This window comes from Leucoraja erinacea, chromosome 16 (genome assembly GCF_028641065.1).
Source record: "Leucoraja erinacea ecotype New England chromosome 16, Leri_hhj_1, whole genome shotgun sequence".
NCBI lineage: Eukaryota > Metazoa > Chordata > Chondrichthyes > Rajiformes > Rajidae > Leucoraja > Leucoraja erinaceus.
In genome coordinates, this window is record NC_073392.1 from 22,816,972 (window position 1) to 22,844,320 (window position 27,349).

The following is a 27,349-nucleotide window of genomic DNA, read 5'->3' on the forward strand; positions in this document are numbered from 1 at the left end:
GAATGGGAAGGGATTGCTGACCATTTTAATTCCCCTTCCCATTTCCATTCAAATTCTGACCTTTTTGTCCCACCTCCACCTCTCTTCCAGCTCACCTTCCCTCCCAGACCACAAATGGTCTGAAGAAGAGTTCAGACCCAAAACGTCACCTAACCATGTCTCTACAAAAGCTGCCTGATCTGTTGAGTAACTCCAGCACTTTGTGTCAAGTCTTTGATTACGTTGACTGCTTTTCTGAGGCAGCATGAAGTGCAAATTGAGTCAATTGTGGAATGTCTGGTATGTGTGATGGACTGAGCTTTTTCTCCAACTCTCTGCAATTTCTTAACATCTTGGGCAGAACTCTTCCAAAACGATGCTGTGATGCAACTGACAGTATGCTTTCTATGGTGCATCTCTAGAATGTAGAATGTCTCCTTGGAGACATGTCGAATTTCCTCAGTCTCTTTCAGGCAGTAGAAGTATTGGCATGCCTTATTAACAGTCGCATCATTGTGGTTGGTCCACGACAGATCATTGCTAGTATCAACACCAAGGAATTCGAAGCTCTCAACCATTTTCACTTTGGCACCGGTTTGGCCGGGCGTCCAGCTCTATGGTTTCAAAGTTCTTCCATTTAAGAATGACGGAGGCTGCTGTGCTCTTCGGGACCTACAATACTGCAGAGCTTGTTTTATACCCTTCCCCAGATCTATGTCTCAACACAATCCTGTCTCGGAGGTCTACGGAAAATTTATTTGTCTTCATGGCTTCGTTTTTGCTCTGACATGCACTGTTAACTGCGAGACCTTATATAGACAGGTGTGTGCCTTTCCAAAACATGTACAATCAATTTAATTTACCACTGATGGATTCCAATCAATTTGTAGAAACATTTCAAGGATAATCAATGGAAACAGGATGCACTGAAGCTCAATTTTGAGTGTCATAGCAAAGGGTCTGAATACTTATGTAAATGTGATATTTCAGTTATTTCTTTTAATTACTTTGCAAAAATTTCTAAACACCTGTTTTCCCTTTTTTATTATGAGGTATCGTGTGTAGTTGATGATAAACTAAAATTAATTTAAACCATTTTAGAATAAGGCTGTAATGTTACAAAATGCGGAAAACGTGAAGGGGTCTGAATACTTTCTGAATGCACTGTATGGTGAGGTTGGACAAACTTGGATTGTTTTATCTGGAACGTTGGAGGGGAGACCTGATAGAAATATATAAAATTATGAGAAGCATCGAAAGGGTGGATAGTCAGAACATTCTTCCCAGGGTGGAAAGGTCTAGAAGGCTCTAAAGTTATAGGGAGTACATTTAAAAGGAGATGAGCCTATATTTTTTTTTACACAAAGTGATGGGTCCCTGGTATCCTGCCATAGGTTGTGGTGGAAGCAGATGCGATAGTGGAGTTTAAGAGGCTTTTAGATAGACATATAGATCTGCAAGGAATGGAGGAATATGCATCACGTATATGGATTATACGTGATCCATTTGGATTCTGGATTTGGATATGGATTAGTGCTTGGTATATGAATATGGATCAGGGCGGCACAGTGGCGCAATGGTAGAGTTCTGTCTTAAAGTGGCAGAGACCCGGGTTTGATCCTGATTACGGGTGCTGTCTGTACGGAGTTTGTACGTTCTCCCTGGGACAGTTTAGGTTATTCCCAGGTGCTCCGGTTTCCCCCCACGTTCTAAAGACGTGCAGTTTGGTAGGTTAATTGGCTCCTGTAAATTGTCCCTAGTTTGTAGGGTAGAACTAGTGTGTGGGTAATTGTTGGTTGGCACGGACTCGGTGGGCCAAAGGGCCTATTTCCACGCTGTATCTCTAAACTAAACTAAACTAAATGTGCAGGCAGAGAAGGTTAGTTAAATTTGGCATCATGATCGGCACAGACATTGTGGCGGTTGGATCTGTTCTTATGTTGTACTGATCTATGTTCCAAAAGAACAAATTCTTCATCTCCATGTTAAAGTGACAACTCTCATTCTGAGAGCATACATTGGAACGGACTCCTCATTCGAAGAAATATTCTCTTTGAACTTAAACCCTCAACAGTTTCAGAAAACGTATGTTCCTGTAAAGTCAATCCTCACTCTTCCACACTCCAGTGAGAACAGACTAATGCACATCAATGGTCCACGTATGATAACAGAATAAACATGAAGCTGGTTCGAGAAGGCAAGTTTATGTGTCAGGATAGAACTGTGTGTTCTTATCATTCATAACATACAAGTGAGATAATGACCCCACCATCACTCACAATTAAACACTGGTCTATACCTTCACTTGGTATTGCTGATGGATTCCTCAGTCTGTATTCATCCCAATAACTTCGCAAAGCAACAATCAGTCGATGCAAGAAGCACACCATGTATTCAGGAGGGCAAAGAATTGTTGGATTCTGAAAAGGTAGAGAAAGATTTCTGGCTGTTAGCACTATAGCAAGGGCTCCCAACCTGGGGTAAATTTACCCCCAGGGGGTAAATTCCGCCTCCCCAGGGGATATATTTGTTGATTCTGGATTTGTACATATTTTTTCTCATTGATCTACTTAGTTCTGGTATAATGTTCATCATTAGTTGTTCATAAGTAAGTGAAATAACATTGTTATGTGCTATTAAAGATGCCGGGGTAAACGGGATGAAAAAGGTTGGGAACCCCTGCACTATAGTGTTTGAATTAGTAAATGTTGGTTGGCCAGATGAAGGCAATGAGGGACACTTCTGGATAGTTAGTCTTTCAAAGTGATCAAATGTTTCAATTTCCTCATAACATTGGATCCGTGTGGCTTGACACCTGTAATCTAGGAAGCTGTCAAAGACTGAGAGTTGTGAATCTGTGGCATTCTCTGCCTCAGAAGGCAGTGGAGGCCAATCCTCTGGATGCTTTCAAGAGAGAGTTAGATAGACTTAAAGATAGCGGAGTCAGGGGATATGGTGAGAAGGCAGGAACAGGGTACTCATTGTGGATGATCAGCCATGATCATATTGAATGGCGGTGCTGGCTCGACGGGCCGAATGGCCTACTCCTGCACCTATTGTCTATTGTCTAAGATGGACAATGCAGGGTATGGGGACAGAATGAAAAGAGTTAAATACGAGTGACGGAGGAGAAAGGTAGGGAAAGCAGTGTGGAGGGTAAGGATTGTGGAGAGTAATGCGACAGGAGGGACAAGGAAGAGGAGGATTGGGAAGAATGGGGTAAGACGTGGGGTGTTTGATGAGTAGAGAGGTGGTAAATGAGGAAAAAAGGCTCATGGAAATGTACCATTTGTACCATCATACCAATGTACGTTGATGGATGGGGAAGGAGCTAAAAAGCTGGGGTCAGTAGGAAAGGAGAGAGATTCCATTAGCAAGACGTGGAAGACTAGCTCGATGGTGAGGAGGTAACTCAGGGAAAAAAGGTCCAGCCAGGTTAATGGAATTATGAAGATGGATTCTGAAGAAGGGTCTCCACTCGAAACGTCACCCACTCCTTCTCTCCAGAAATGCTGTCTATCCCGTTGAGTTACTCCAGCTTTTTGTGTTTATCTAATGGAATTAGGAGGTGGAAGAGGGGCAGGAGAAATCTTGGCAGGTGAGTGAAATTCTGAACAGATTTGGAAGGAACCTCTTTCCACCAATAATTGAAGGTAACTGAGATTAGTTGCAGAGCCAATTGCAATATAAATTGGATGAATGCCAATTGTGGAGTTTAAGAGGCTTTCAGATGGACACATAGATCTCCAGGGAATGGAGGAATACAGATCATGTGCAGACAGAGGAGATTAGTTTAATTTGGCATCATGTTCGGCACAGACAAAAGTAAATTCTCCTGAATGCAACTTAAGGATTCTGTGCCTCTATACTTTTCATACTGACTGAATCCCTGTTAATATTCAAACAACTGAAATTCCTGAGTTTGTAGAAGCAGCATTCCCTGGGACTATACTACTTGTTTCTGGTTTGCTGCTATTTCATGTTAGACAATAGACAATTGGTGCAGGAGTAGGCCATTCGGCCCTTTGAGCCAGCACCGCCATTCAATGTGATCATGGCTAATCATCCCCAATCAGTACCCCGTTCCTGCCTTCTCCCCATATCCCCTGACTCCACTTTCTTTAAGAACCCTATCTAGCTCTCCCTTGAAAGTATCTAGAGAACCGGCCTCCACCGCCCTCTGAGGCAAAGAATTCCACAGAGTGTTTCCTTATCTCCGTTCTAAATGGCTTACACCTTATTCTTACACAGTGGCCCTTGGTTCTGGACATCGGGAACATGTTTCCTGCCTCTAGCGTGTCCAAACCTTTAATAATCTTATATGTTTCAATAAGATCCTCTCTCATCCTTCTAAACTCCAGAGTATACAAGCCCAGCCGCTCCATTCTTTCAGCATATCACAGTCTCGCTATCCCGGGAATTAACCTTGTAACCCTATGCTGCACTCCCTCAATAGCAAGAATGTCCTTCCTCAAATTAGGGGACCAAAACTGCACATAATACACCAGGTGTGGTTTCACTGGGGCCCTATACAACTGCAGAAGGACCTCTTTGCTCCTGTACTCAGCTCCTCTTGTTACGAAGGCCAACATGCCATTCGCTTTCTTCACTGCCTGCTGTACCTGCATGCTATGAAGTTTTTCCATCCCCAACATTCTCTTCCTGTGTTGATGTGGAACAGACGATGCCAACATCATGCCATACCTTTGTTCAGCAGCAGCTGGTGAGGTTACAGAACAGGTCCTGTTGCTGTGAGAAATCAAAATTTGTCAGCTCCTTCACACTGCTAACTACATAATCCAGCTGGTTTGTGCTCGATCCTTGAAGACAGGAAATCAATCCTGGTTCCATGCTAATGAGCAGTTAAACAGATTTAGAGCAAGTGTCCATTTACTTCCATCCTGACCTCGAATCATCGAGTGAGACAGCACAGAAACGGAACACTGAATCTACTCTATCAACCACTATAATAATCCTATTTCTTTACCACCATCTCCACCTGGATTCTACCACACACTAAACACTATCGGCAATTTGCATTCACCAAATAACTTATGAATCATACATCTTTGGGATCTGGGAGGATACGCTTGCAATTATAGGGAGAATTTGCAAACTCCACGCAGATAGCCCCCGAGGTCAGGAGTAAATCGAGATCTACGGTGCGATAAGGCAACCGAACTATCAGCTGTGCCATTATACCGCCGAAACTTGAATTTACATAATACCTTTAAGACACAAAAAAGGTCAAAGACACTTTGTAGGAAACTTATTTGAGACCAAATAACATTTAAAACCAATCAACATTAAGATGGGGAAGCAAAGCTTGGTCTCAGAACTAAATCTTAAGAATATAGAAACAAGTAACAGCAGATGCTAGGTTAGAAAAGAGGACACAAAGTGTTGGAGTAACTCAGTGGGTCAGGCAGCAGCTTTGGAGAACATTGATAAGTGTCGTTTTGGGTCAGGGTCCTTCTTCAGACTGTTTGGCGGGGGTGGCGGGATGAAATGCGGGACGGGAAGTGAAATAAAGCTGTAAGAGTGGAGTGGCAGGACAAGGGCTAGGAGGTAATAAATACAGGTGAGGCGGGTTTTTTGATTGGCAGATGGTTGGACAACAGCCAGAGATGAGCAGACAGGTGTGAGATAAAATGATTGAAGAGGTGCCAATGGTGTAAGTTCATACTGTAGGGTTAGAAACATAGAAAAATAGATGCAGAAGTAGGCCATTTGGCCCTTCGATCATGAGCTGATCATCTAAAATCAGTACCCTGCTTTTTCCCCATATCCCTTGATTTCTTGAGCCCTAAGAGCTAAATCTTGAAAACAAACTCTCTGTGTAAGCTGCCCAAGCGGAATACGAGTTGTTGTTCCCCCAGTTTGCGTGTGTCTCACTCTGGCAATGGAGCAGGATCAGTATGGGAAGAAAAGGAATTATAATGGCTAGCAACTGAAAGATTCTTGGTCTCGCCGATGTACAGAGACCTCATCGGGGCACCAGATATAGTAGATGAGCTTAGACGAGGTGCATGGGAAATTTGTCTCACTTGGAAGAACTGCTGGATTCCCTGGACAGAGGTGAGAGAGGAGGTATAGGAATAGGCGTTGGAGGGGGTGGTTTGAGTACAAACGTATGTGACCCAAGGAGTTGCAGAGGGAGCGGTCTCTGAGGAAGGCGGTGAGGGGTGGGAATGGGAAGATGAGACTGGTAGTGGGATCACGTTAGAGGTGACAGAAATGTCAGGGGATGATGTGTTGGATATGGAGGCATCCCTGAAATTCTATCCTTGTTCTGTCTGGTTGGAGGGAGAGCAAGAGCAGAACCACAGAGAACACATGGGTGAGGGATTCACCTATGATAGCAGGGAGTGACCATATTTGCAAAAGAACATAGATATTTTGGATTCCAAGAATGGAAAACCTCATCTTGGGAGCTGATGCTGTGGAGACAGAGCATCTTTGCAAGAGGCAGGGTGGTAGAAGTGTAGTCTAGATAACTGTTGGAGTCAGTAGGTTTGTAGTAGATGTTAGTCGTTAGTCTATCCCCTGACATGGAGACAAAGAGATCAAGAAAGGGGAGAGCGGTGCTAGTGATTGTCCAAATTAATTTGAGGGCAGGATGGAAGTTTGAAAGAAATAGAGGCAGAAAAATGTAAAGAGGAAACTTTAAAAAAATCAAATTTTAGAAGATTTTGTTTTAAATCTTTACTGAGATGAAAGTCAGGCTAACTGTATATCACATCAAACGTTAAGCAGTAATTACATGATTTTTTTTAAATAGTCACTTAAGCATGGCATGAATGATGGTGGTGGCAGAGGTGAAGAATCCCAGGAACTTGGACAAGTTAATAATCTGGAATTTAAATATAAACATGGTCACTCATACCAAGGATGTAGTAAAAAAAATGCTTCGGAACAAAATTAAGGATCTCTAATAAAGCACAAAGTGCTAACTCAGCGCTCAGACAGCATCTGTGGAAGGAGTGGCTAGGTGAAGTTTCAGGTCAAGATGTTTTTTCAGATTGATTGTAGTAGCCAGAGGAAGGCTTTAGAGAGAGCTGAGAAAAGGGGTAAAGGGGACAGGACAAAGTTCCTTGCAATTGATGCAGATGGATATAGATGAGTTGGTCTTGGGATCAGGTTTGGCAGAGGCATTGTCTGCCGAAGGGCCTTTTCATGTGCTATATTGTTCTATGTTCTACTTGCACTTGGTCTGCCAGGGACTGCTGGATCACCTGGTTGCCAACCATTTTAACTCCCCAGCAGCACTGTCTAGGCACCCACTGTTCTTTGTGTTAAAAAAAACTATCCCGCACAAAAACTTTGGGCAAAGGATAGTAAAATGGGAAAACGGTCTATCCAAATGCCTCTCATTTTCCTGTAGCTAGCAACCCCTAATCCAAGTCTGTCAAACTCTTCCTGTAGCTAGCACCCCCTAATCCAAGCATCATTCTAACAAACCTCTTCTCCAAATCCTCTACATCCTTGTGGGAGGAGATACGGGGACAAGTGTTACATCTGCGGTTTCAGGGCAATGTACCAGGGGAAAGGCGATTTGGTGGGAAGGGATGCAGTTGTCAATGTAGCAGAGAAAGAGTTGGGGAATGGTACCAGGGTACATTTGGAACAAGGATTGTTTGAGTGTCCACAACTACACCTTTGACTTGATGGAAATTAGAGTTGTGAAAAGGGAAGTTGTTGAGGGTGAGGACCAGTTCCACCAGGCGGAGGAGAGTGCTGGTCGAGGGGAACCAATTTGGTCTCTGCTCAAGGAAGAACCAGAGGTCCCCAAGTTCTTCCTGGTGGGGAATGGAGGTGTAAAGGGACTGTACATAATGATAAAGATGTGGCCATGGGGGTCTAGAAATGTAAAGTTATTTAAGTATTGAAGAATGTGTGGTGTTAAGGATGTAGGTCAGAAGGGACTGGACAAGAGAGGGAGGGACACGGTAGAATAATGGTATTTGGAGATGAATTAGTTGGGCAGCAGCAGGCAGAAACAATGGGTGTGCAGGGCAGTCATGCTTATGATTTTGGGAGGGAGATATGGGGAGTATGGACTGGGAACAGAGGATGGAGGCTGTGGAGGGGGATATAGATGATGATATTGGTAACAGTCCAGTGGATGATGACCAGGTGTTCATCAATGAGGTAATGATAATGGTATGAGATGTCCAAGAGCTGGCTCCTGGCCTTAGCAGTGTAGAAGTCAGCCTGCCAGACTACAATTGCATCTTCCTTGTAGATTGTTAACAATATTGGGATTGTTACTGAGTGAGCGGAGGGCTGTGCATTCATAGGGGATGAGACTGGAGTGGGTAAGGGAAGTGGAGAAGTCAAGACAGTTGATGTTGCGCTGGCAGTTGGCAATAAAAAGGTCCAGAGAGGGTAGAAGCCAGCAGGCTTAGTCTAGGAGGATGGGACATGTTGGGGTTGGAGAAGGGGTCATCACTGGGAGGCGAATACTCCTTTGCCAGGGAAATTGAGCCGGACTGGAGGCAACAGAAGAGCTCAATATAATAATGGGCTCAGAATTCATTGAGGTATAGGATGCAACGGTAAAGTCTCTTTGAGGACAGACTGTTCAGGATTGGAGAGGCAGGTCAGAGGGGATGGTGTAAACTAAACAGATCCAGGCTCTGAGGAGGGGAGGAGGAGAGGGGGGCCCAGGGGCATTACAATGGAGGGAGGATAGGAGCTCAGAGGGGAGGGGGGTGTTCGGCGTGCTGTAGGAATGCAGGAGTAGGAGAGATGGCATAGTTAGCATCGGAAAGGGACGTGTCGGAAAGGTAGCAGGACCTAGCATTGTCGGTATTTAAGGTCCCTGGTTTGGAGGCAACTGGGGGAGCAGTAGAACCCAGCAGTGTCAATCAAGGGGAAGCTGTCAGAATCGACTCCTCCGGCCAGGCAGTGACCGGGGAACCATCATACACAGCTGAGTTGACAATCCCCGGCTTGCAGGCGACTGGGGTGTGGTGAGGGTTGCCATTGGCAGTCCCAGTCAATGTGCAGCCAGGGTGGCGGTGTGGGTTGGCATGACGGCGTCCCTAGAATCTCTCATGGTGGTTTGCTCATCATCATTCATAGAGCTAGTTTGGCACATTCAGTGGTGATATGTTAAACTGGTACGTGCCCGAGTTGAACAAGGCAGCTCACCACAAAAAAGATATTCATACCTATATTAACACAACCGTTTCTATCATGATCCTCTGCACCTCAAGGAAAACCTAATCTAAATATAAATTCAAAATTCACCAGAGAATATTTAAAACATTTAATCCTCAGCCATCAAAATCAAAGACCATCCCGTCTACAGTAGAGAAAAAAAATCATTTTTCACCACTAGATGGTACAATTGTGTAAATATTGCTCAAAAGATTATACTTTTGCCACAGGGTTTGAATACTGCAGGACCAAAGCCAGTGTCTTCAAAATAAATAAGAACTATTATAATGGTATGAAGTGGAGCTGTCTAAGGTGGACTCGGAAAAAAAAGATTAGATAGGCCAGTAGAAGACAGGCCTGGGGTGTAAGCTGCCCAAGTGAAATATGAGGTGATGTTCCTCATATTTGCTTATAGATGCAGCACCTCATATTTTACTTTGGCAGCTTACACCCCAGCGGTATGAATATTGACTTCTCTAACTTCAAATAAGCCTTGCTTTCCCTCTGTCTTCATCCATCCCATTAACAGGTGGGGGACCATCATTCTGGCAGGCAGGTTTGCCACTGTTACACGGGTGGTTTTAAACTGAATAAGGGGGGTGGGGTGTTGAATGGGATAGTTGAGGATGGAGTTAAAGGGAAAGGGTTTCTTAAATGTGTGAGCGGAGACAGAGGGGTGTAAAATGAGGGTAGAAGCAATAGGTAGCAAAGTGAAAAGTAAAAGTGGCAGGCAGACAAATCCAGGGCAAAAATCAAAAAGGGCCACTTTTCAACATAATTGTATAAGGGTAAGAGTGTTGTAAAAACAAGCCTGAAGGCTTTGTGTCTCAATGCAAGGAGCATTCGTAATAAGGTGGATGAGTTGAATGTGCAGATAGCTATTAATGACTATGATATAGTTGGGATCACGGTGACATGGCTCCAGGGGAGCTGAACATCCAGGTATATTCAATATTCAGGAGGGATAGACAGAAAGGGAAAGGAGGTGGGGTAGCATTGCTGGTTAGAGAGCAGATTAACGCAATAGAAAGGAAGGACATTAGCTTGGAGGATGTGGAATCGATATGGGTAGAGCTGCGAAACATTAAGGGGAAGAAAACGCTAGTGGGAGTTGTGTACAGGCCACCTAACAGTAGTAGCGGAGTTGGGGATGGCATCAAACAGGAAATTAGAAATGCATGCAACAAAGGTAAAACAGTTATAATGGGTGACTTCAATCTACATATAGATTGGGTGAATCAAATTGGCAAGGTTGCTGAGGAAGAGGATTTCTTGGAATGTATGCGGGATAGTTTTTTAAACCAACATGTAGAGGAACCAACGAGAGAGCAGGCTATTCTAGATTGGGTATTGAGTAATGAGGAAGGGTTAGTTAGCAGTCTTGTTGTGCGTGCCCCCTTGGGCAAGAGTGACCATAATATGGTTGAGTTCTTCATTAGGATGGAGAGTGACATGGTTAATTCAGAAACAAGGGTCCTGAACTTAAAGAAAGGTAACTTTGAGGGTATGTGACGTGAATTGGCCAAGATAGACTGGCAATTGATTCTTAATGGGTTGACGGTGGATATGCAATGGAAGGCATTTAAAGACTGCATGGATGAACTACAACAATTGTTCATCGCAGTTTGGCAAAAAAATAAATCAGGGAAGGTAGTGCATCCGTGGATAACAAGGGAAATCAGGATAGTATCAAAACAAAAGATGAAGCGTCTAAATTAGCCAGAAAAAGCAGCCTACCAGAGGACTGGGAGAAATTCAGAGTCCAGCAGAGGAGGACAAAGGGATTAATTAGGAAAGGGAAAATAGATTATGAAAGAAAACTGGCAGGGAACATAAAAACTGACTGCAAAAGCTTTTATAGATATGTGAAGAGGAAAAAATTAGTTAAAACAAATGTAGGTCCCTTGCAGTCAGAAACAGGTGAATTGATCATGGGAAACAAGGACATGGCAGACCAATTGAATAACTACTTTGGTTCTGCCTTCACTAAGGAAGACATAAATAATCTGCCGGAAATAGCAGGGGACTGAGGGTCAAATGAGATGGAGGAACTGAGTGAAATCCAGGTTAGCCGGGAAGTGGTGTTAGGTAAATTGAATGGATTAAAGGCCAATAAATCCCCAGGGCCAGATAGGCTGCATCCCAGAGTACTTAAGGAAGTAGCCCCAGAAATAGTGGATGCATTAGTGATAATTTTTCCAAACACTTTAGATTCTGGAGTAGTTCCTGAGGATTGGAGGGTAGCTAATGTAACCCCAATTTTTTAAAAAAGGGAGGGAGAGAGAAAACGGGGAATTGCAGACCAGTTAGTCTAACGTCGGTAGTGGGGAAACTGCTAGAATCAGTTATTAAAGATGGGATAGCAGCACATTTGGAAAGTGGTGAAATCATTGGACAAAGTCAGCATGGATTTATGAAAGGTAAATCATGTCTGACGAATCTTATAGAATTTTTCGAGGATGTAACTAGTAGAGTGGATAAGGAAGAACCAGTGGATGTGTTATATCTGGACTTTCAGAAGGCTTTCAACAAGGTCCCACATAAGAGATTAGTATACAAACTTAAAGCTCACGGTATTGGGTGTTCAGTATTGATGTGGATAGAGAACTGGCTGGCAGACAGGAAGCAAAGAGTAGGAGTAAACGGGTCCTTTTCACAATGGCAGGCAGTGACTAGTGGGGTACCGCAAGGCTCAGTGCTGGGACCCCAGCTATTTACGATATATATTAATGATTTGGACGAGGGAATTGAATGCAACATCTCCAAGTTTGCGGATGACACGAAGCTGGAGAGCAGTGTTAGTTGTGATGAGGATGCTAGGAGGCTGCAAGGTGACTTGGATCGGCTGGGTGAGTGGGCAAATGCATGGCAGATGCAGTATAATGTGGATAAATGTGAGGTTATCCACTTTGGTGGCAAAAACAGGAAAGTAAACTATTATCTGAATGGTGGCCGATTAGGAAAGGGGGGGATGCAACGAGACCTGGGTGTCACGGTACACCAGTCATTAAAAGTAGGCATGCAGGCGCAGCAGGCAGTGAAGAAGGCGAATGGTATGTTAGCATTCATAGCAAAAGGATTTGAGTATAGGAGCAGGGAGGTTCTAATGCAGTTGTACAGGGTCTTGGTGAGACCACATCTGGAGTATTGCATACAGTTTTGGTCTCCTAATCTGAGGAAATACATTCTTGCCATAGAGGGAGTACAGAGAAGATTCACCAGACTGATTCCTGGGATGTCAGGACTTTCATATGAAGAAAGACTGGATAGACTCGGTTTGTATTCGCTAGAATTTAGAAGATTGAGGGGGGATCTTATAGAAACTTACAAAATTCTTAAGGGGTTGGACAGGCTAGATGCAGGAAGATTTTTCCCGATGTTGGGGAAGTCCAGAACAAGGGGTCACAGTTTACGGATAAGGGGGAAATCTTTTAGGACCGAGACGAGGAAAACATTTTTCACACAGAGAGTGGTGAATCTCTGGAATTCTCTGCCACAGAAGGTAGTTGAGGCCAGTTCATTGGCTATATTTAAGAGGGAGTTAGATGTGGCCCTTGTGGCTAAAGGGATCAGGGGATATGGAGAGAAGGCAGGTACAGGATACTGAGTTGGATGATCAGCCATGATCATATTGAATGGTGGTACAGGCTCGAAGGGCCGAACGGCCTACTCCGGCACCTATTTTCTATGTTTCTATCCCCCTTCCCAGTTCTTCGACTAGCCTGACTGTCCCCTTGATTACATTTTATGCTTCTTTGTATGCTTCGTTGTCAGCTTCTCCTAGCTAACAATGATCTATTCTCCATTTTCCTTAACCTCCACCCCCCTTGATGTCTCATTTTCACACCTTACACATCCTTATCTCTGAGTCTCCTGCTTCTCTGACTCTCAATCTGAAGTCACCCATTCCTTCTAGCCTGAGACGCTGCCTGCTCCGCTGAGTTATTCCAGCATTTTGTGTCCATCTTGGGTGTAAACTAGCATCTGGAGTTCTTTCCTACACATGGCAGATCTAACAGCTGCTCAGAGCTCAGCTCAGGTCCGCTCAATGTAATATTGGAAGCCAAAACTGTGAGTGATCTGCTTCAGCTTAGATGTCATTTATGAATAACAATGGAATAAATTCATAGCTTCAAAACAGAATTCATAGCAAATACCAAAATAACTCTCCTAGTCTTTCCAATGTTGAAATAGTTGAAATTTCTGCACATCCAATCCTGGCTACCAGGGAAAATAGATAGTCAAATGGACAGTCAAAGTGGACGCAAAGAAAGTGATATGTTTTTAATGATGCTGTGGATAATCAAGATTTAGACCAGAAATAGGAAGAGACAAACGAAGGCCCTTAAAGGACTCCAGACATATGTTAGATTATCACAGAATTCCATTTGCAAATTTGGTTAAAAATACAGAACCATTCATTTGTAAATGAGTACTCACCCCTCGATTACTGGCATTCTCCTGTAAAAATTTTCTGAACTTATTCAGGAAAATGTATCTGGATGCTTCACCCTGAAAATAATTAAATATTTTTGAATGCTGGATTACATTTTTACCATTTAATCATTTAGTTATGGTCTCAACTAGATCGAAGATGAAATTCCTCTGCACACAAGTTTCATTAAAAGCTTCCGACCCTACCTGTCACCAATCACACAGAAACCTATTTGCTTCTCCATAGTGTTTACGGCCACCAGTGCATGAGTTGGACTTTATTAACAGCAATTCAGTCAAACCTCTTATGGCCATATCCCAGTAACACCATGTACATCTTCAGTGGGATAGAGTAGATTCGCAGACCAATGCCAGGTTTTAAAGGGTTAAATTATGAGGGGGTGCACAAAAAAATGCTGGAGAAACTCAGCGGGTGCAGCAGCATCTATGGAGCATAGGAAATAGGCAATGTTTCGGGCCGAAACCCTTCTTCAGACATAGATGCTGCTGCACTCGCTGAGTTTCTCCAGCATTTTTTGTGTACCTTCGATTTTCCAGCATCTGCAGTTCCATCTTAAATAAATTATGAGGGGCTCTGGCACAGAAGAGCAGTTGAGGGCATGATTACATTCAATGGCAGAGCAGGCTTGAGAGGTTGATGCACTTCATGGATTTGATTCATTCTTCTAAACCTATTTGAATAATAGCCTGATCTACTCACACAACTCACTCATTCTGGAGCTGTTAGATGCCAAGCTGTATACATCAGCAACGTACCACACACCCCAGCTCTGTTGCCCAGAGATATAGGACCCCAGCCTTTCCTGATCCCATTTCCACTGCCATTTTCTCTCACTACTCATTGAAGCGAGTCACTGTGCTTAGTGGGAATGATAGAAACTAGTTTCTCCCCCCATACGCCAAGATTTGGAAAATAAAGATTTGGACATTTTTAGGTTTTCACAGTAGCGCAGCTGTGAGAGCTGCTGCCTCACAGCACCAGAGACCTGAGTTTGGTTCTGAAATCGGGTCCTGTATGAGTGGAGTTTGTACGTTCACCCTATGACAACTTAGGTTTCCTCCGGGTGCTCAGATTTGCTTCTACATCCCAAAGACATGTGGGTTTATAGGTTGTTACCCAAAAAAGCTGGAGAAACTCAGCGGGTGCAGCAGCATCTATGGAGCGAAGGAAATAGGCAACGTTTCGGGCCGAAACCCTTCTTCAGTTTCCTTCGCTCCATAGATGCTGCTGCATCCGCTGAGTTTCTCCAGCTTTTTTGTGTAACCTTCGATTCTCCAGCATCTGCAGTTCCTTCTTAAACACTGGGTTTATAGGTTAATTGGCCTCTGTCAACTTGTCCCCTAATGTGCAAGTAGTTGATGAGAAAGAAGAATAACACTGAACTAGTGTGAACATGTGATCGATGGTCCTTGTGGAATAAATGGGCCGAAGGGCCTGTTGTCGTGCTATATCTCCAAACTAAATTAAATAACTATCTATAATTCTATCAATGATCTAGCTCAACCTTACTTCTCAAATTGTTATCTGTTATCCAGAGATGTTGCCCAAACCACTCAGTTACTCCAGCACTTTGTGACTTTTTTTAAATCCCAGCTCTTGCATTGCAACTTCAGTAACAGAAGTAACCTTTCAGTTATTTTGTTTACACTCTACCTGTCCACTCAATCAAACATATTGATAATGTTTGATAATCATTGATGAGTTCTGATGCAGGGTCTCATCTTGAAACTTCTATAATTCCTTTGCCCCATCCCCCAGATGTTGCTCGACATACTGAATTTCTCCAGCAGTTTGTTTCTTACATAAAATTTCAGCATGTGCTATATCAATGATAATTTCCCTTCTCTTTTCAAAAATCTCTTCATAAAGGAGTTCCCAGGCATTAATTTTGGTAACTTCATCCAATGCTTTTCCCACCACCATGTGAAATTCACTATTGGCCTCTGGAATACTCTGCAGCACTTTAATAAAGGTAATTTAACTGTTATTAAACTGGCACAGAGCAAAATAAAGCACCAAATAAAATATGGGAACATTGGAATTAGATTTTTTTTAATCCTGTTTTTAGTTGAAGTGGGTGAGAGCCAGAAAGAAGAAAAAAGGTGACACAAAGTTAGACACTGGCAGTGATTTCCTGAACATGAATATAGATAGTGAGCATTGCCATAAGCTCTTTCTGCAGACTGTTACTCACCGATCCCTTGTCTCTGTTGTTAAGAAACAATTTCAGTATTTGAATCTGCAGCTCTTCCACAACTACAAAACAAAACATTACAGATTATCAGTAATTCCTGCTCAGTAGGATGTAATTTTATATTTTACAACAATTCTTCAATTGCATGATTGCAATATTTCATAACAAACTGCACAACATTAAACTTCTATCAGTAGGGTTTCAATTCGCTGATAGCATTGTCCATTGTAACAAACAACATATGTACAAAGTCATGACTGACTCAACTGTATACCAGCAGGGCAACGAATGGGTACAGAAATAGAAATGAAATCAGCAGGGAAAGACATCTTTTGCCAGCTGAGTCACCCTTATGCAATAAACATCTTTTGTTGCAGAGTCTCAAATAAGATACCATTTCTGGAGGTACAAATGAAAACAACTCCAACTTGGAAATGATCAGCTGCTGTACACTTGTACTTCATCATTAATCAATCCCCATGGATCTGCATCAACAACCAATGCCAATGAATCTGTAGCTCACCCATATCCAGTGCCAGTAGAATGGAACCTCACCAATATCTTGTGCCCATGGAACTGTATCTCACCAATAATTAAGGTCTACAGATACATACCTTACCAAAATTCAGGCCTTATAGACCCATATCTCGACGATATCTAGTGGACCTGTACTTAACTAATAATCAGTGATAATGGGATTGTATCTCATTAATGGACACATTAGTGGAACTGTGCGTGATATGGGTATTAGTTTATTATTGTCACAAGTACCGAGATGGTGATAAACTTTGTTTTGTGTGCTATCCAGGCAAATCATAATATACATGATTATATCAAGGAGTGCACATAAGAAAATAAACAGAGGCAGAATAAAGTGTTACAGCTAGGGAAAGTATAGATTTAATAAAAGTTCAAGGGTTGCAACCAGGTAGACTGGGAGATTGGGAATTCGTACTTAGCAATATGACAGGTCCGTTCAAGAGCCTGATAACAGCGGGGAAGAGGTTGTTCTTTAATGTAGTGGTACGTGCTTTCAAACATTTATATATTCCGCACAGTGGGAGAGGAGAGAAGAGAAAATAACTGGGGTGTCAGTAGTCCTTGATTGATATTGGCTGCTTTCCCGAGGCAACGTGAAGTGTAGATGGAGTCGATAGGGTGGAGCTGGAGTGGGTAGCCTAATTGGCATTATGGACTGGGCTGCGTCCACAACTCACTGCAATTTCTTGCATTCTTGGGCAGAGCAGTTGCCATATCTGTCGTGTATCCCGACCAGATACTTCATGTTGCATTTACAGAAATTTGTAAGATTCATTGGGAACATGATGAACTTTTGTATTTTGAAGAAGCAGAGGCTTGGTGTGCTTTCTTGACCATGGCATCAATATGGCTGGAGCAGGCCAAATTGTTGGTGATATTTACACCTAGCAACTTGAAAATCTCAACCATCTCCACTGATGCTGACTGGACCAGGTTCTCCACCCTGATTTCTGAAGTCGATCTTTGTATAACACTGTATAACAAAGATCCCTTAGGAATCCTGTCCATGCTCACCACAATATCTTCCAACAATAAATGGTCACTTCAGATACCTGGAAAATGTGGGTCCCTTTCCATATCTCGGGGGGCCATCTCTTCATAAAGGCAGACAGTGATGAAATTCACCACCACCTTCAGCACGCTAGCACAGTCCTTGGTTAATTGAGAATAAGGGTCTCTGAGGATCAAGACCTCAAACCTGGTATACAACTCTTGGTCTACCAAGTAGCAGTGATTTGTAACCTCTTATATGCATCCTGAACTTGAACTACATTCCAAGGCAGTGGAGAAAAACTACCAAGACTGTCTTTGCATGATCCAGCATATCTACTGAAAAGATAAGAAAATATCAGAGGCCAACATCTCCAGTACTGAACCTCTGTTACACTCAGACAGATTGCTCCCATTTAACACCAGAAGTGCACCATCTCATAAACTGCTCAAACACCCAACCCATCGGGCGCCACCTGTGGAAGAATCCACACGGGCCTCATCAGCAACACTTCAGAACACTGGAGGGGAAGAAAGTCATCCCTGGTCCTGTCTGGCTAAGAAGGCAATAAAGAAAAGGAATCATGTAACAGCTGTAAATAAAAATATAATGTGCGGAAAGATATTGGCTCATTTTTTTGGCTTTGTATTGGTTTATTATTGTCACATATACCAAGATACGGATATGTTCGTGCTTCCCCAACACAGTCAATATTGCACTGTTATCTATTCATAAGATTCTCAGATGAAGAATAGCCTTTAAACCTAAACTGATACTATTAGTCCAGAAACTGTAGTCAGGAACATCTAGATAAAATGCAAGGAAGAAATATAAGATATGCCTACAGTAATGAGAAGGGATGGGACAAGGAAATCCTCAAACAATTGTGACCATTTGGACCAAGCTCCAAATACATTACTATACATATGGTTCCAGCCATCGATATCCTTCACTCGCTGTGCTTACCTTCAATCCGTTTCTTCAATCGCTGACAACCACGCTCATAAGCTCGGCGTCTTAGCCTTTCCTCAGCACTTTCTTCCTTTACCTCCTGGCCCTGAAGTAAAACAAATCAGGCTTGTATTAAAATGAAAAGACCTTTCCTACTGAAGCTAATTCCAGGTATGCTTGCTCAATCACAAAGAGCAATAGATCAAACAAAGGATCTCACCTCTTTATCAAACCTGGTTGGCCACCAAGTGGTGGGAATGAGCTCTTCTAATCCTGCTTCTTCCACTCGAAGAGGGGTTTTAATATAAAAGAACACCACTGATCGAAGCACGTCAAATGTAACTTCAAGTTAAGGGATATTTGGGCACCAATTCTTACGTTAAGAAGTTTGTCATAGACAAGTTCTTAAATGATCATCTTCCCGTACAACAATTTCTCCAATCGTTGCCCAACTCTGTGATAATTTACTTACATATACCAAACCATGGCTCAGGCAGGAAAAAAATCAGTTTTGCCAACTTTTGAGAGACAATAGTAAAAACACTGAGACAATCTTTAGCTGGGGAACATACCATATATTCAGTCTTCTGCTCATCTAGAACATATTATAGGGGATGTATACAGTTAATAGCAAGACCCTTTACAGAATTGATGTGTCCAGGGATCTTGCCATCCGAATCCATAGCTCCCTGATAGTGGCAACACAAGTAGATCAAGTGGTAAAGAAGGCATGTGGTATGCTTGCCTTCATCGGTCAGGACATTGAGTGTACGTGCCAGGAACTTATGATGCATCTCTAAAAGACATTGGTGCAATTCTGTTCGCCCCATTATAGTAAGTTTGCCAGGAACACACTGTCTGGGGTTGTGGTGGAGGAGATGGATATCAATCGTGGCGTTTAAGAGGCTTTTTGATAGGCACAAGAATATGCAGGGAGTGGATGGGTATGAATTACATGCAGGCAGATAAGATTAGTTTATCTAGGCGTCATGCTCGGCACAAACCTTGTGGGCCGAAGAGCCTGTTCCTGTGCTGTGTTTATTTCACAAGTATTTTCCACTGGTGAGGTGAGCTCACTCTTTGTCAGATATCACATTACAGATACAGATAGAAGGCCATCCCCAGGTAACGATCACCCAATTTACAGACACCTCTACATATGAGCTCGCTCCCATAGTGTTATTAAATTCAAAAGTCTAAAGTATGTACATGTTTGTTCCTAAGAATGACACAATAAGTTTCTACTCTCTCCACTTTCAGTAGTTTTTTCTTTCTTATCAGTCTAATGTGCTTTTCAAACCATTGATTACATTACTGTAGAGATACGGTTACCCTATTGTGTGATTTTTGTGATTTTGTATTGTGTAAATTCCTGGGATTAAACTTTTCGGATGACCTGTCCTGGGGCCTGCAATGACCTGTCCTGGGGCCTGTAGATGTAATCACACGGAAGGCATGCCAGTGCTTCCTCTTTTTATAAAGTTTAGATTCGGCAGGTCTCCGAACACACTAACAAACTTCCACAGCTGCACCATAGAAAATGTCATGGTACAGCAATTCTAATTCCATGAATGCAAGCGGCTCCAGAGTGTTGAACTCATCCCAATCCATCACGACAGCAACCCTCTCCTCTATTGAAGGCAGCTTCATAAGGCCCTGCATCTATCGTCTAGGATTGCCACCATCTGAGCCATGCCCAGTTGCCTGAAATTCCATACCACCAGGTTAGGGAACAATAACTTTCCTCCAACTATCAGGTTCTTGAAATTCCTAATCATACCTCAGCAACGGAGTACTATAGACCATCACTTGAACTACCATGGATTTTTTTTTTTAAATGGGTATTTTTGAATTAATGTCATGTTTTTTTTCCAGTTTTCTTTTCAGTCTTGCATAATATGTGTGATTTGTGTGTAATTTATCTTTTTGTATGTTGACAGAGTTTGTGTCCCCAAACTAGATTTATATTGTACCAGCACTTCACTGCACTCGTGCAAATGACAAATAATTTGACTTGACTTGACATACAGAATCGATTTATGGATGTCTGTCAAGGATCAGTCAAGATCCTTAACTGATCCTCAAGTCCATTGGTAAAACTGGTCAATGGAAAAAATGCTCCAACATTTTGAGTTATTCAGTGCCTTTGATAATGTTTTGGACAAAGCCCCATCATTTATTTATATGACTCTGTGCTCCACAATTTGAGATTTGTAATAGAAAAGAATCACATGTGGTTAAAGTGCACATTGTCAATAGACAATAGACAATAGGTGCAGAAGTAGACCATTTGGCCCTTCGATCCAGCACCGCCATTCAATGTGATCATGGCTAGCAGCAGGAAACGTTCCCGATGTTGGGGGAGTCCATAACCAGGGACCACAGATTAAGAATAAGGGGTAAGCCATTTAGAACGGAGATGAGGATATACTTTTTCACACAGAGAGTTGTGAGTCTGTAGAATGCTCTGCCTCAGAGGACGATGGAGGTCAGTTCTCTGGATGCTTTCAAGAGAGAGTTAGATAGAGCTCTTAAAGATAGCGGAGTCAAGGGATATGGGGAGAAAGCAGGAACAGGGTAGATTGTGGATGATCTGCCATGATCACATTGAATGGCCGTGCTGGCACGAAGGGTCAAATGGCCTACTCCTGCACCTATTGTCTATTGTCAGATGAGATGAAGATTAACTTATATCAGCATGATGGCAAAAACAAAGTATGGAGAAGAGAAGGAACTGCCCAAGATCCAAAACAGACCACCTCATCTGTGAAACACGGTGGTGGGAGTGTTATGGCCTGGGCATGTATGGCTGCTGAAGCTACTGGCTCACTTATCTTCATTGATGATACAACTGCTGATGGTAGTAGCATAATTAATTCTGAAGTGTATAGGCACGTTCTGTCTGCTCAAGTTCAAGCAAATGCCTCAAATCTCATTGGCCGGCGGTTCATTCTACAGCAAGACAATGATCCCAAACATACTGTTAAAGTAACAAAGGAGTTTTTCAAAGTAAAAAAATGGTCAATTCTTGAGTGGCCAAGTCAATCCCCCGATCTGAACCCAATTGAGCATGGCTTTTATATGCAGATGAGAAAACGGAAGGGGACTAGCCCCCAAAACAAGTATGTGCTAAAAATGGCTGCAATACAGGCCTGGCAGAGCATCACCAGAGAAGACACCGAGCAACTGGCGATGTCCATGAATCACAGACTTCAAGCAGCCATTGCATGCAAAGGATATGCAACAATATACTAAACATGACTACTTTCATTTACATGACATTGCTGTCTTTCCCAGCATTTATTGATCACATGACATGATAGAGGTTAATGCAGATGTTTAAAGGATATAAGACATTGCTGAGCAAATATTTCCTAGTTTTCTCGTGCTTCAGAATAGCGATAGTAAGGCGCAAGTAATGGATCTGAAATGAAATACAGAGAATGTTAGCACAATACAGTTCACTAAGTATTTGAATCCCAGAACATTACATGAAAATAGTAGGTGTCTAAAATATGGCCCCTCAATCCTGCATTGTCCTAACGTGCTCTGATTTTGCATCTAAAATCAAAATCACAGAGCCCGTTTTGATTTTGGCCTTCATTCCACTTTCCTGCTTATTACCTGAATCCACCACCCAATTTGGCACAATCCTCTGCACGTTGATAACTCTGAAGGTACACTCTCATCCTCATTGTTTTAATTAGGTTCCTCTTATATTTTGAAAAATTGCCACCTAGTTTGATATTCCTCTAAGTGAGAAAACATCCTCTCGCCATTACTCCTTGGAATCTTTTGGGGCTATCTTCAAGTGCTCCAAATTGCTGACTGCCGGCCCTTCAGCTGTGCTTCTGGATCTCTACACAGCTTTTCCACTGACAGCTATCGGTTCTCAACCTTTTGCTCTGGCTCCTGGACCATACCATTATGACATCACCAGGCCACCAATCACTGACAGTCGACGAGCCCCCGGAAACCCATTGTCTCCGCCTGTTCGTGCCCCCCCCCCCCCCCCCCCCAATCCATCCTATCACCCTTGGTTGGGGGGAGTCCAGAAACTCCGGGGTCACAGTTTAAAGAATAAGGCCCTCAGTAAGCCATTTAGAATGGAGACGAGGAAACACTTCTTCACACAGTGAGTTATGAGTGTGGAATTCTCTGCCTCAGAGGCCAGTTCTCTGGATACTTTCAAGAGAGAGCTAGATAGGGCTCTTAAAGGGGATGTGGGGAGAAGGCAGGAACGGGGTACTGATTATGGATGATCAGCCATGATCACATTGAATGGTGGTGCTGGTTAGAAGGGCCGAATGGCCTACTGCACCTATTATCTATTGTCTATTGTTATTTCAAAGCTATTACTGTGAAAATTACTAATATGAGAAAATGTTATTGTGATGGAAATCATTGGTCTTTGGCCCAAGGTCAAACTTCAGAGTCAGATACAATGCCAACTGCGCCAACTGCCTGCCTGTTTCAGACCGTGACCCTGGCAGACAGTTGAAGTTAGTGGCCAAGGAACAGAGTTTGTGACAGGGACCAGAGACAATGATTTTGGTTTTCCTAATATTGAAAGAAATGTCTCCTCATCCAGTCCTGGATGTGGGGCAAAGTGTCTGGCTATTTGGAAGCTCAGCAACCACTGTCCAAAGGATCTTACAAAATTATGAGTTTGCTTGACAGCATTCACAGGCAGAGAGGATAGCTCTGTGCGCAAGGCCAACGGCCATGTCTTTGATGGACTGTTCCACATGCTAAAAATGCAAATAGTTTCATTTCAATTCTTGTATTCTGTGTTAAGTTGAAGATAGTGGAGCAGATACATCCCCTACAATATTTTAGCCACTAAAGATGTAGCAGCTGTATTCTGAGGCCCAATTTGTATTTTTCTGAATGCTGTCCAGCAATTGGTTTGATTCTAAACAATTTTAATTTCACTATAAATGCTAAACTTGCCATAAAATATTTAAAAGGAGTTAAATTCCTAGCATGTGATTGTAGGTTGAGGATACACTAATAGTTCTAGGTAACCATTACTGGCCCATCTTAGGGCCCTGGTAAATAGATCCAGATGCATGCTTTGACAGCTCAGTACTGCCATGCAGGACAGAAGGCCTCACCTGCAGTCCTAAGTCAGGAATGATAGGAGAAAACCTGTAGGCACGAAGCAGTGACATCATCAGCTGTTTCAAACACTCCTGTACCTCATAGTCCTGCAAATGGAAGTTAAAAAACAAATACCATAAGTTATTAATCAATGAAGTGGCAGCAGTAAGACCCATCAATGTACTAAAAACTGTACATGGTTCACATACAGACCAGTCAATCACTAATTTGATAAAAAGATACAAACATAAAAAGAATGGTACACCAGTCCCACAGAGAGCAAAATATATAAACAAGGGTACTAACGATTAGTTCACATCCCCAGGGTGGATGCAAAGGCACACTCGTGCTAACCTTTGGAGATCTAAAGTCGGCATTGTGCCCTTGGCTTAACAAGATGGACATCATTAGTCAATGGCACTCACCTCCATGAGAAGCCACATCAGATCGAGCAAGCGTTGGATCAATGGATGTTCATCTACTGTCCCACCTTTCTCCAGTATGCCCAGGAAATAGGCCATCAACACTTCTTCCACAAGATAAACTTTACACTGTTTTACAACAAAGGAAAACGAATTGAAGAGAGTGCTCTGGTTTCCTCTCATATCCCCAAAACATACCGGTTTGTAGATTAATTGGCCTCTGTAAATTACCCCTAGTGTGTGGAGAATGAATGTGAAAATGGGATAACATAGAACTAGTGAGAATAGGTTATTAATGGTTGGCATGAATTTGGCAGGCCAAAGGGTCTATTTCCATGCTGCAACTCTAAAACTAAAAAAACAAATTTAGTGATAGAGAAGACACTTTGTGGAGACAATTTCTCAAATTGCCTCTGAAACACAGTGTTGCTGACTGACAAATCTGTTTGTGTAGGAAGGAACTGCTGAAGCTGATTTACACCAAAGATAGAGCAGAACATGCAGCATCTCTGGAGAGAAGGAATGGGTGACGTTTCGGGTAGAGACCCTTCAGACTGAGAGTCGGGGGAGAGGGAGACTAGAAGCTCGTGTAAGGTGGGAAAACAACAGATCAAAGCAGACGACGATATGGAAATGTAGAATGGTTCACTGTTAGCTATGGGGAAGATAATGAGGCGTCCAATCAGAAAAATTAATCAGGACAACAGTGAAACAAGTCGTAGAGCTAAGGTGGGGGAGGGACGGAGAGAGAGGGACAGTAAGGATTACTTGAAATTAGGAAAATCAAAATTCATACCGCTGGGTTGTAAACTAATCTTATCAACTCTCTCAAAACCTCAACACATTTTACTCACTGGTCTCAAAAACTCAATCAGACCAAGAGAGAATGTTAATGTCAACTTGTATTAATGGGTTGCAGAGTTGCTGTTGGGTTCCATTTGCAGCTTCTGAACAAAGCAGCACTAAACTAATCCGGTAGGCGGCGCGACTCTCGTCAGCAGCGGCCTCTGCAGCCCGTCCGCGTTTTTATTATTTTTTGTCTATGTTTATATGTAGGGTTTTTGCAAACGTTTTTTTTGTAACCTTGTGTGTGGTCGGCATTGGGCCCTTGGGCTTAACAAGATGGACATCATTAGGGATGGCACTCACCTTTTAAATCTCTCCCTGCACGGGAGACCCGACCGTTTCTTGTCGGGTCTCCATTGTCGTGGGGGTTGCAACGAGGAGCGGCCGCCAACAGGAGAAGACCGGGGACTCTGGTGCCGACGACTCACCTCACCGTCGCGGAGCTGGCCGAGTACCCAGAGTGTGTGGAGAATTAATGTGTGGTGCGATGCTGCTGCTGCTGCTATTAATGCTGCTGCTGCTGATTCGGAGGCTGCAACTGCTGGGGTCTGCGGAAAACGGCACCGGGAGTGATAGAGGGTCCCTGGTGGGGAGAACGCTTTTCAAATTGCCTCTGAAAACGGCGACTTCTCCCGCCCGAGTTGCGGGGTTGAAGAGCTCCTGGAGCTGGGGGGCCTAACATAGAGCAGAACATGCCGCCCCGCGCGGCTTGGAATGGCCGCGGGAAGACCCTGCAGAGCGCAGAGTCGGGGGGCTCCAACATCAAGACCCGGTGTGCGACCTTGCATCACCCAGCGTGGCTTTAATGGGCCTATGGGGGACAATCGCCATCAGAAAAATTAATCAGGACAACGGGGGCAAGTTTGGGGGACGGACTCTGACAGTCGGGGGGGGGGGGGGGGAAAATCAAAGTGCATACCGCTGGGTGGGTAAACTAATCTTATCAACGTTTTTTTTGGCCTTCCATCACAGCGATGTGATGGATGTTTATGTAAAATGTTAATTATGTTGTGTCTGGGGTCTATTTGTTTGTAATGTATGGCTGCAGAAACGGCATTTCGTTTGGACCTCACGGGGTCCAAATGACAATTAAATTGACTCTTGACTCTTGACTCTTAAGTAAAGCTCATACAGTTTTTCTAATGTTGCTCCAGTCAGCCTTGATTAGACACTAACAGTTTAACAGTGGTCCAGAGTAAAACTGTGGTTTCATTGATATTTTTGCCGAATAGAATGGTCAAGTACTTGCCATGAGGGGTGAAAAGCAGTTGAAGATGTGTGCTAGTGTAATGAGCACAGTAGGTTCTCCTTCAGCTTGCCATGATGCAGGGTCCTTCTCCACCAGTCTTCCTTCCTGTAAAAAACACATTACAAACTCAGTACTGCAACAAATTACATAGAAACATAGAAAATAGGTGCAGGTGTAGGCCATTCGGCCCTTCGAGCTTGCACCGCCATTCAATATGATCATGGCTGATCATCCAACTCAGTATCCCGTACCTGCCTTCTCTCCATGCCCCCTGATCCCCTTGCTACCTTCTGTGGCAGAGAATTCCACAGATTCACCACTCTCTGTGTGAAAAATGTTTTTCTCATCTCCGTCCTAAAAGTCTTCCCCCTTATCCTTAAACTGTGACTTGTTCTGGACTTCCCCAACATCGGGAGCAATCTTCCTGCGTCTAGCCTGTCCAACCCCTTAAGAATTTTGGAAGTTTCTATAAGATCCCCCCTCAATCTTCTAAATTCTAGCGAGTACATGCCGGGTCTATCCAGTCTTTCTTCATATGAAAGTCCTGACATACTAGTGTTGCCTCACGGCCTGATACAGCAATTCTAATGCACAGGAACTCAAGAGGCTGCCAAGAGTGGTTGACTTAGGCAAGACCATCACGGACCGCCCTCCCCACCTTCGAAAGCATCTACATGAGGTGCTTTCTCATGGCATCTATCAAGGATTCACGTAATCCAAGCAATGCCTTCTTCTCGCTACTCCCTTCAAGGCAGGATTTTCAGAAACCTGAAGTCCCAGGTTCAGGAACATATACTTTCCTACAATTATCAGGTTCTTGAAGTGATCTGCATAACCCTAATCCTACCTCAGCAGCAGAACACCACAGCCTAGAATTTAGAACAGTAAAGCCTAGGATTAGGCCCTTGTGCCCACAATGCTTGTTCCGTACATTGTACCGATCAATAATCTTCTATTTCCCACACTTTCATGTGGATATCTAAAAGCCTCTTAAATGGCACTAATGTAATGGGGACAGAACTGCACACAATTCTCCAAATACAGCCTAACCACTAGTCCTATTGAGTGGCATCATGACTTCCTGACTCTTATATTTAATGCCTCTAGCAATGAAGGAAATCATACCATATGCCTTTTGAAGAATTCTCAGCAATAGTTTCCCTACCACTGACGTGAGGCTCACCGGTTTATAATTCCCTGGATTCTCTCTACCTAAGTTCATAAACAAAGAAACATAATTGGCCACACTCCAGTCCTCTGGGACCTTGTCTGTGGCTAGGGAAGAAACAAAGATCCTCGTGAAGGCCTCTGTAATCTGCTGTCTTGCCTCCCTCAATAACCTGGGATAGATCTCATCAGCCCCTTGGAACTTTAATGTTCAAGAGCCTCAGCACCACCTTCTTGATCTCAAACTGCCTGAGCATATTTCTGTTCTCCACACTGATTTTGTTGA

The 27,349-nt window shown here is 43.2% G+C and overlaps 1 protein-coding gene across 4 annotated transcripts in view; it reads right to left on the reverse strand.

Moving 5' to 3' along the window:
• Positions 1–27,349, reverse strand: part of LOC129704606 (E3 ubiquitin-protein ligase RNF123) — a 184,890-nt gene that overhangs the window by 123,309 nt on the left and 34,232 nt on the right. For all 4 annotated transcript variants that reach the window (XM_055647838.1, XM_055647839.1, XM_055647836.1 and 1 more), the window contains exons 12-20: positions 25,897–26,001; positions 23,805–23,930; positions 23,394–23,486; positions 21,625–21,700; positions 18,497–18,612; positions 18,292–18,382; positions 15,795–15,856; positions 13,585–13,656; positions 2,279–2,399 (exon numbers count right to left, since the gene is read on the reverse strand). In XM_055647838.1, coding sequence (XP_055503813.1) covers positions 2,279–2,399; positions 13,585–13,656; positions 15,795–15,856; positions 18,292–18,382; positions 18,497–18,612; positions 21,625–21,700; positions 23,394–23,486; positions 23,805–23,930; positions 25,897–26,001 — 862 coding nt within the window. The remainder of the gene's footprint in view (positions 1–2,278; positions 2,400–13,584; positions 13,657–15,794; positions 15,857–18,291; positions 18,383–18,496; positions 18,613–21,624; positions 21,701–23,393; positions 23,487–23,804; positions 23,931–25,896; positions 26,002–27,349) is intronic.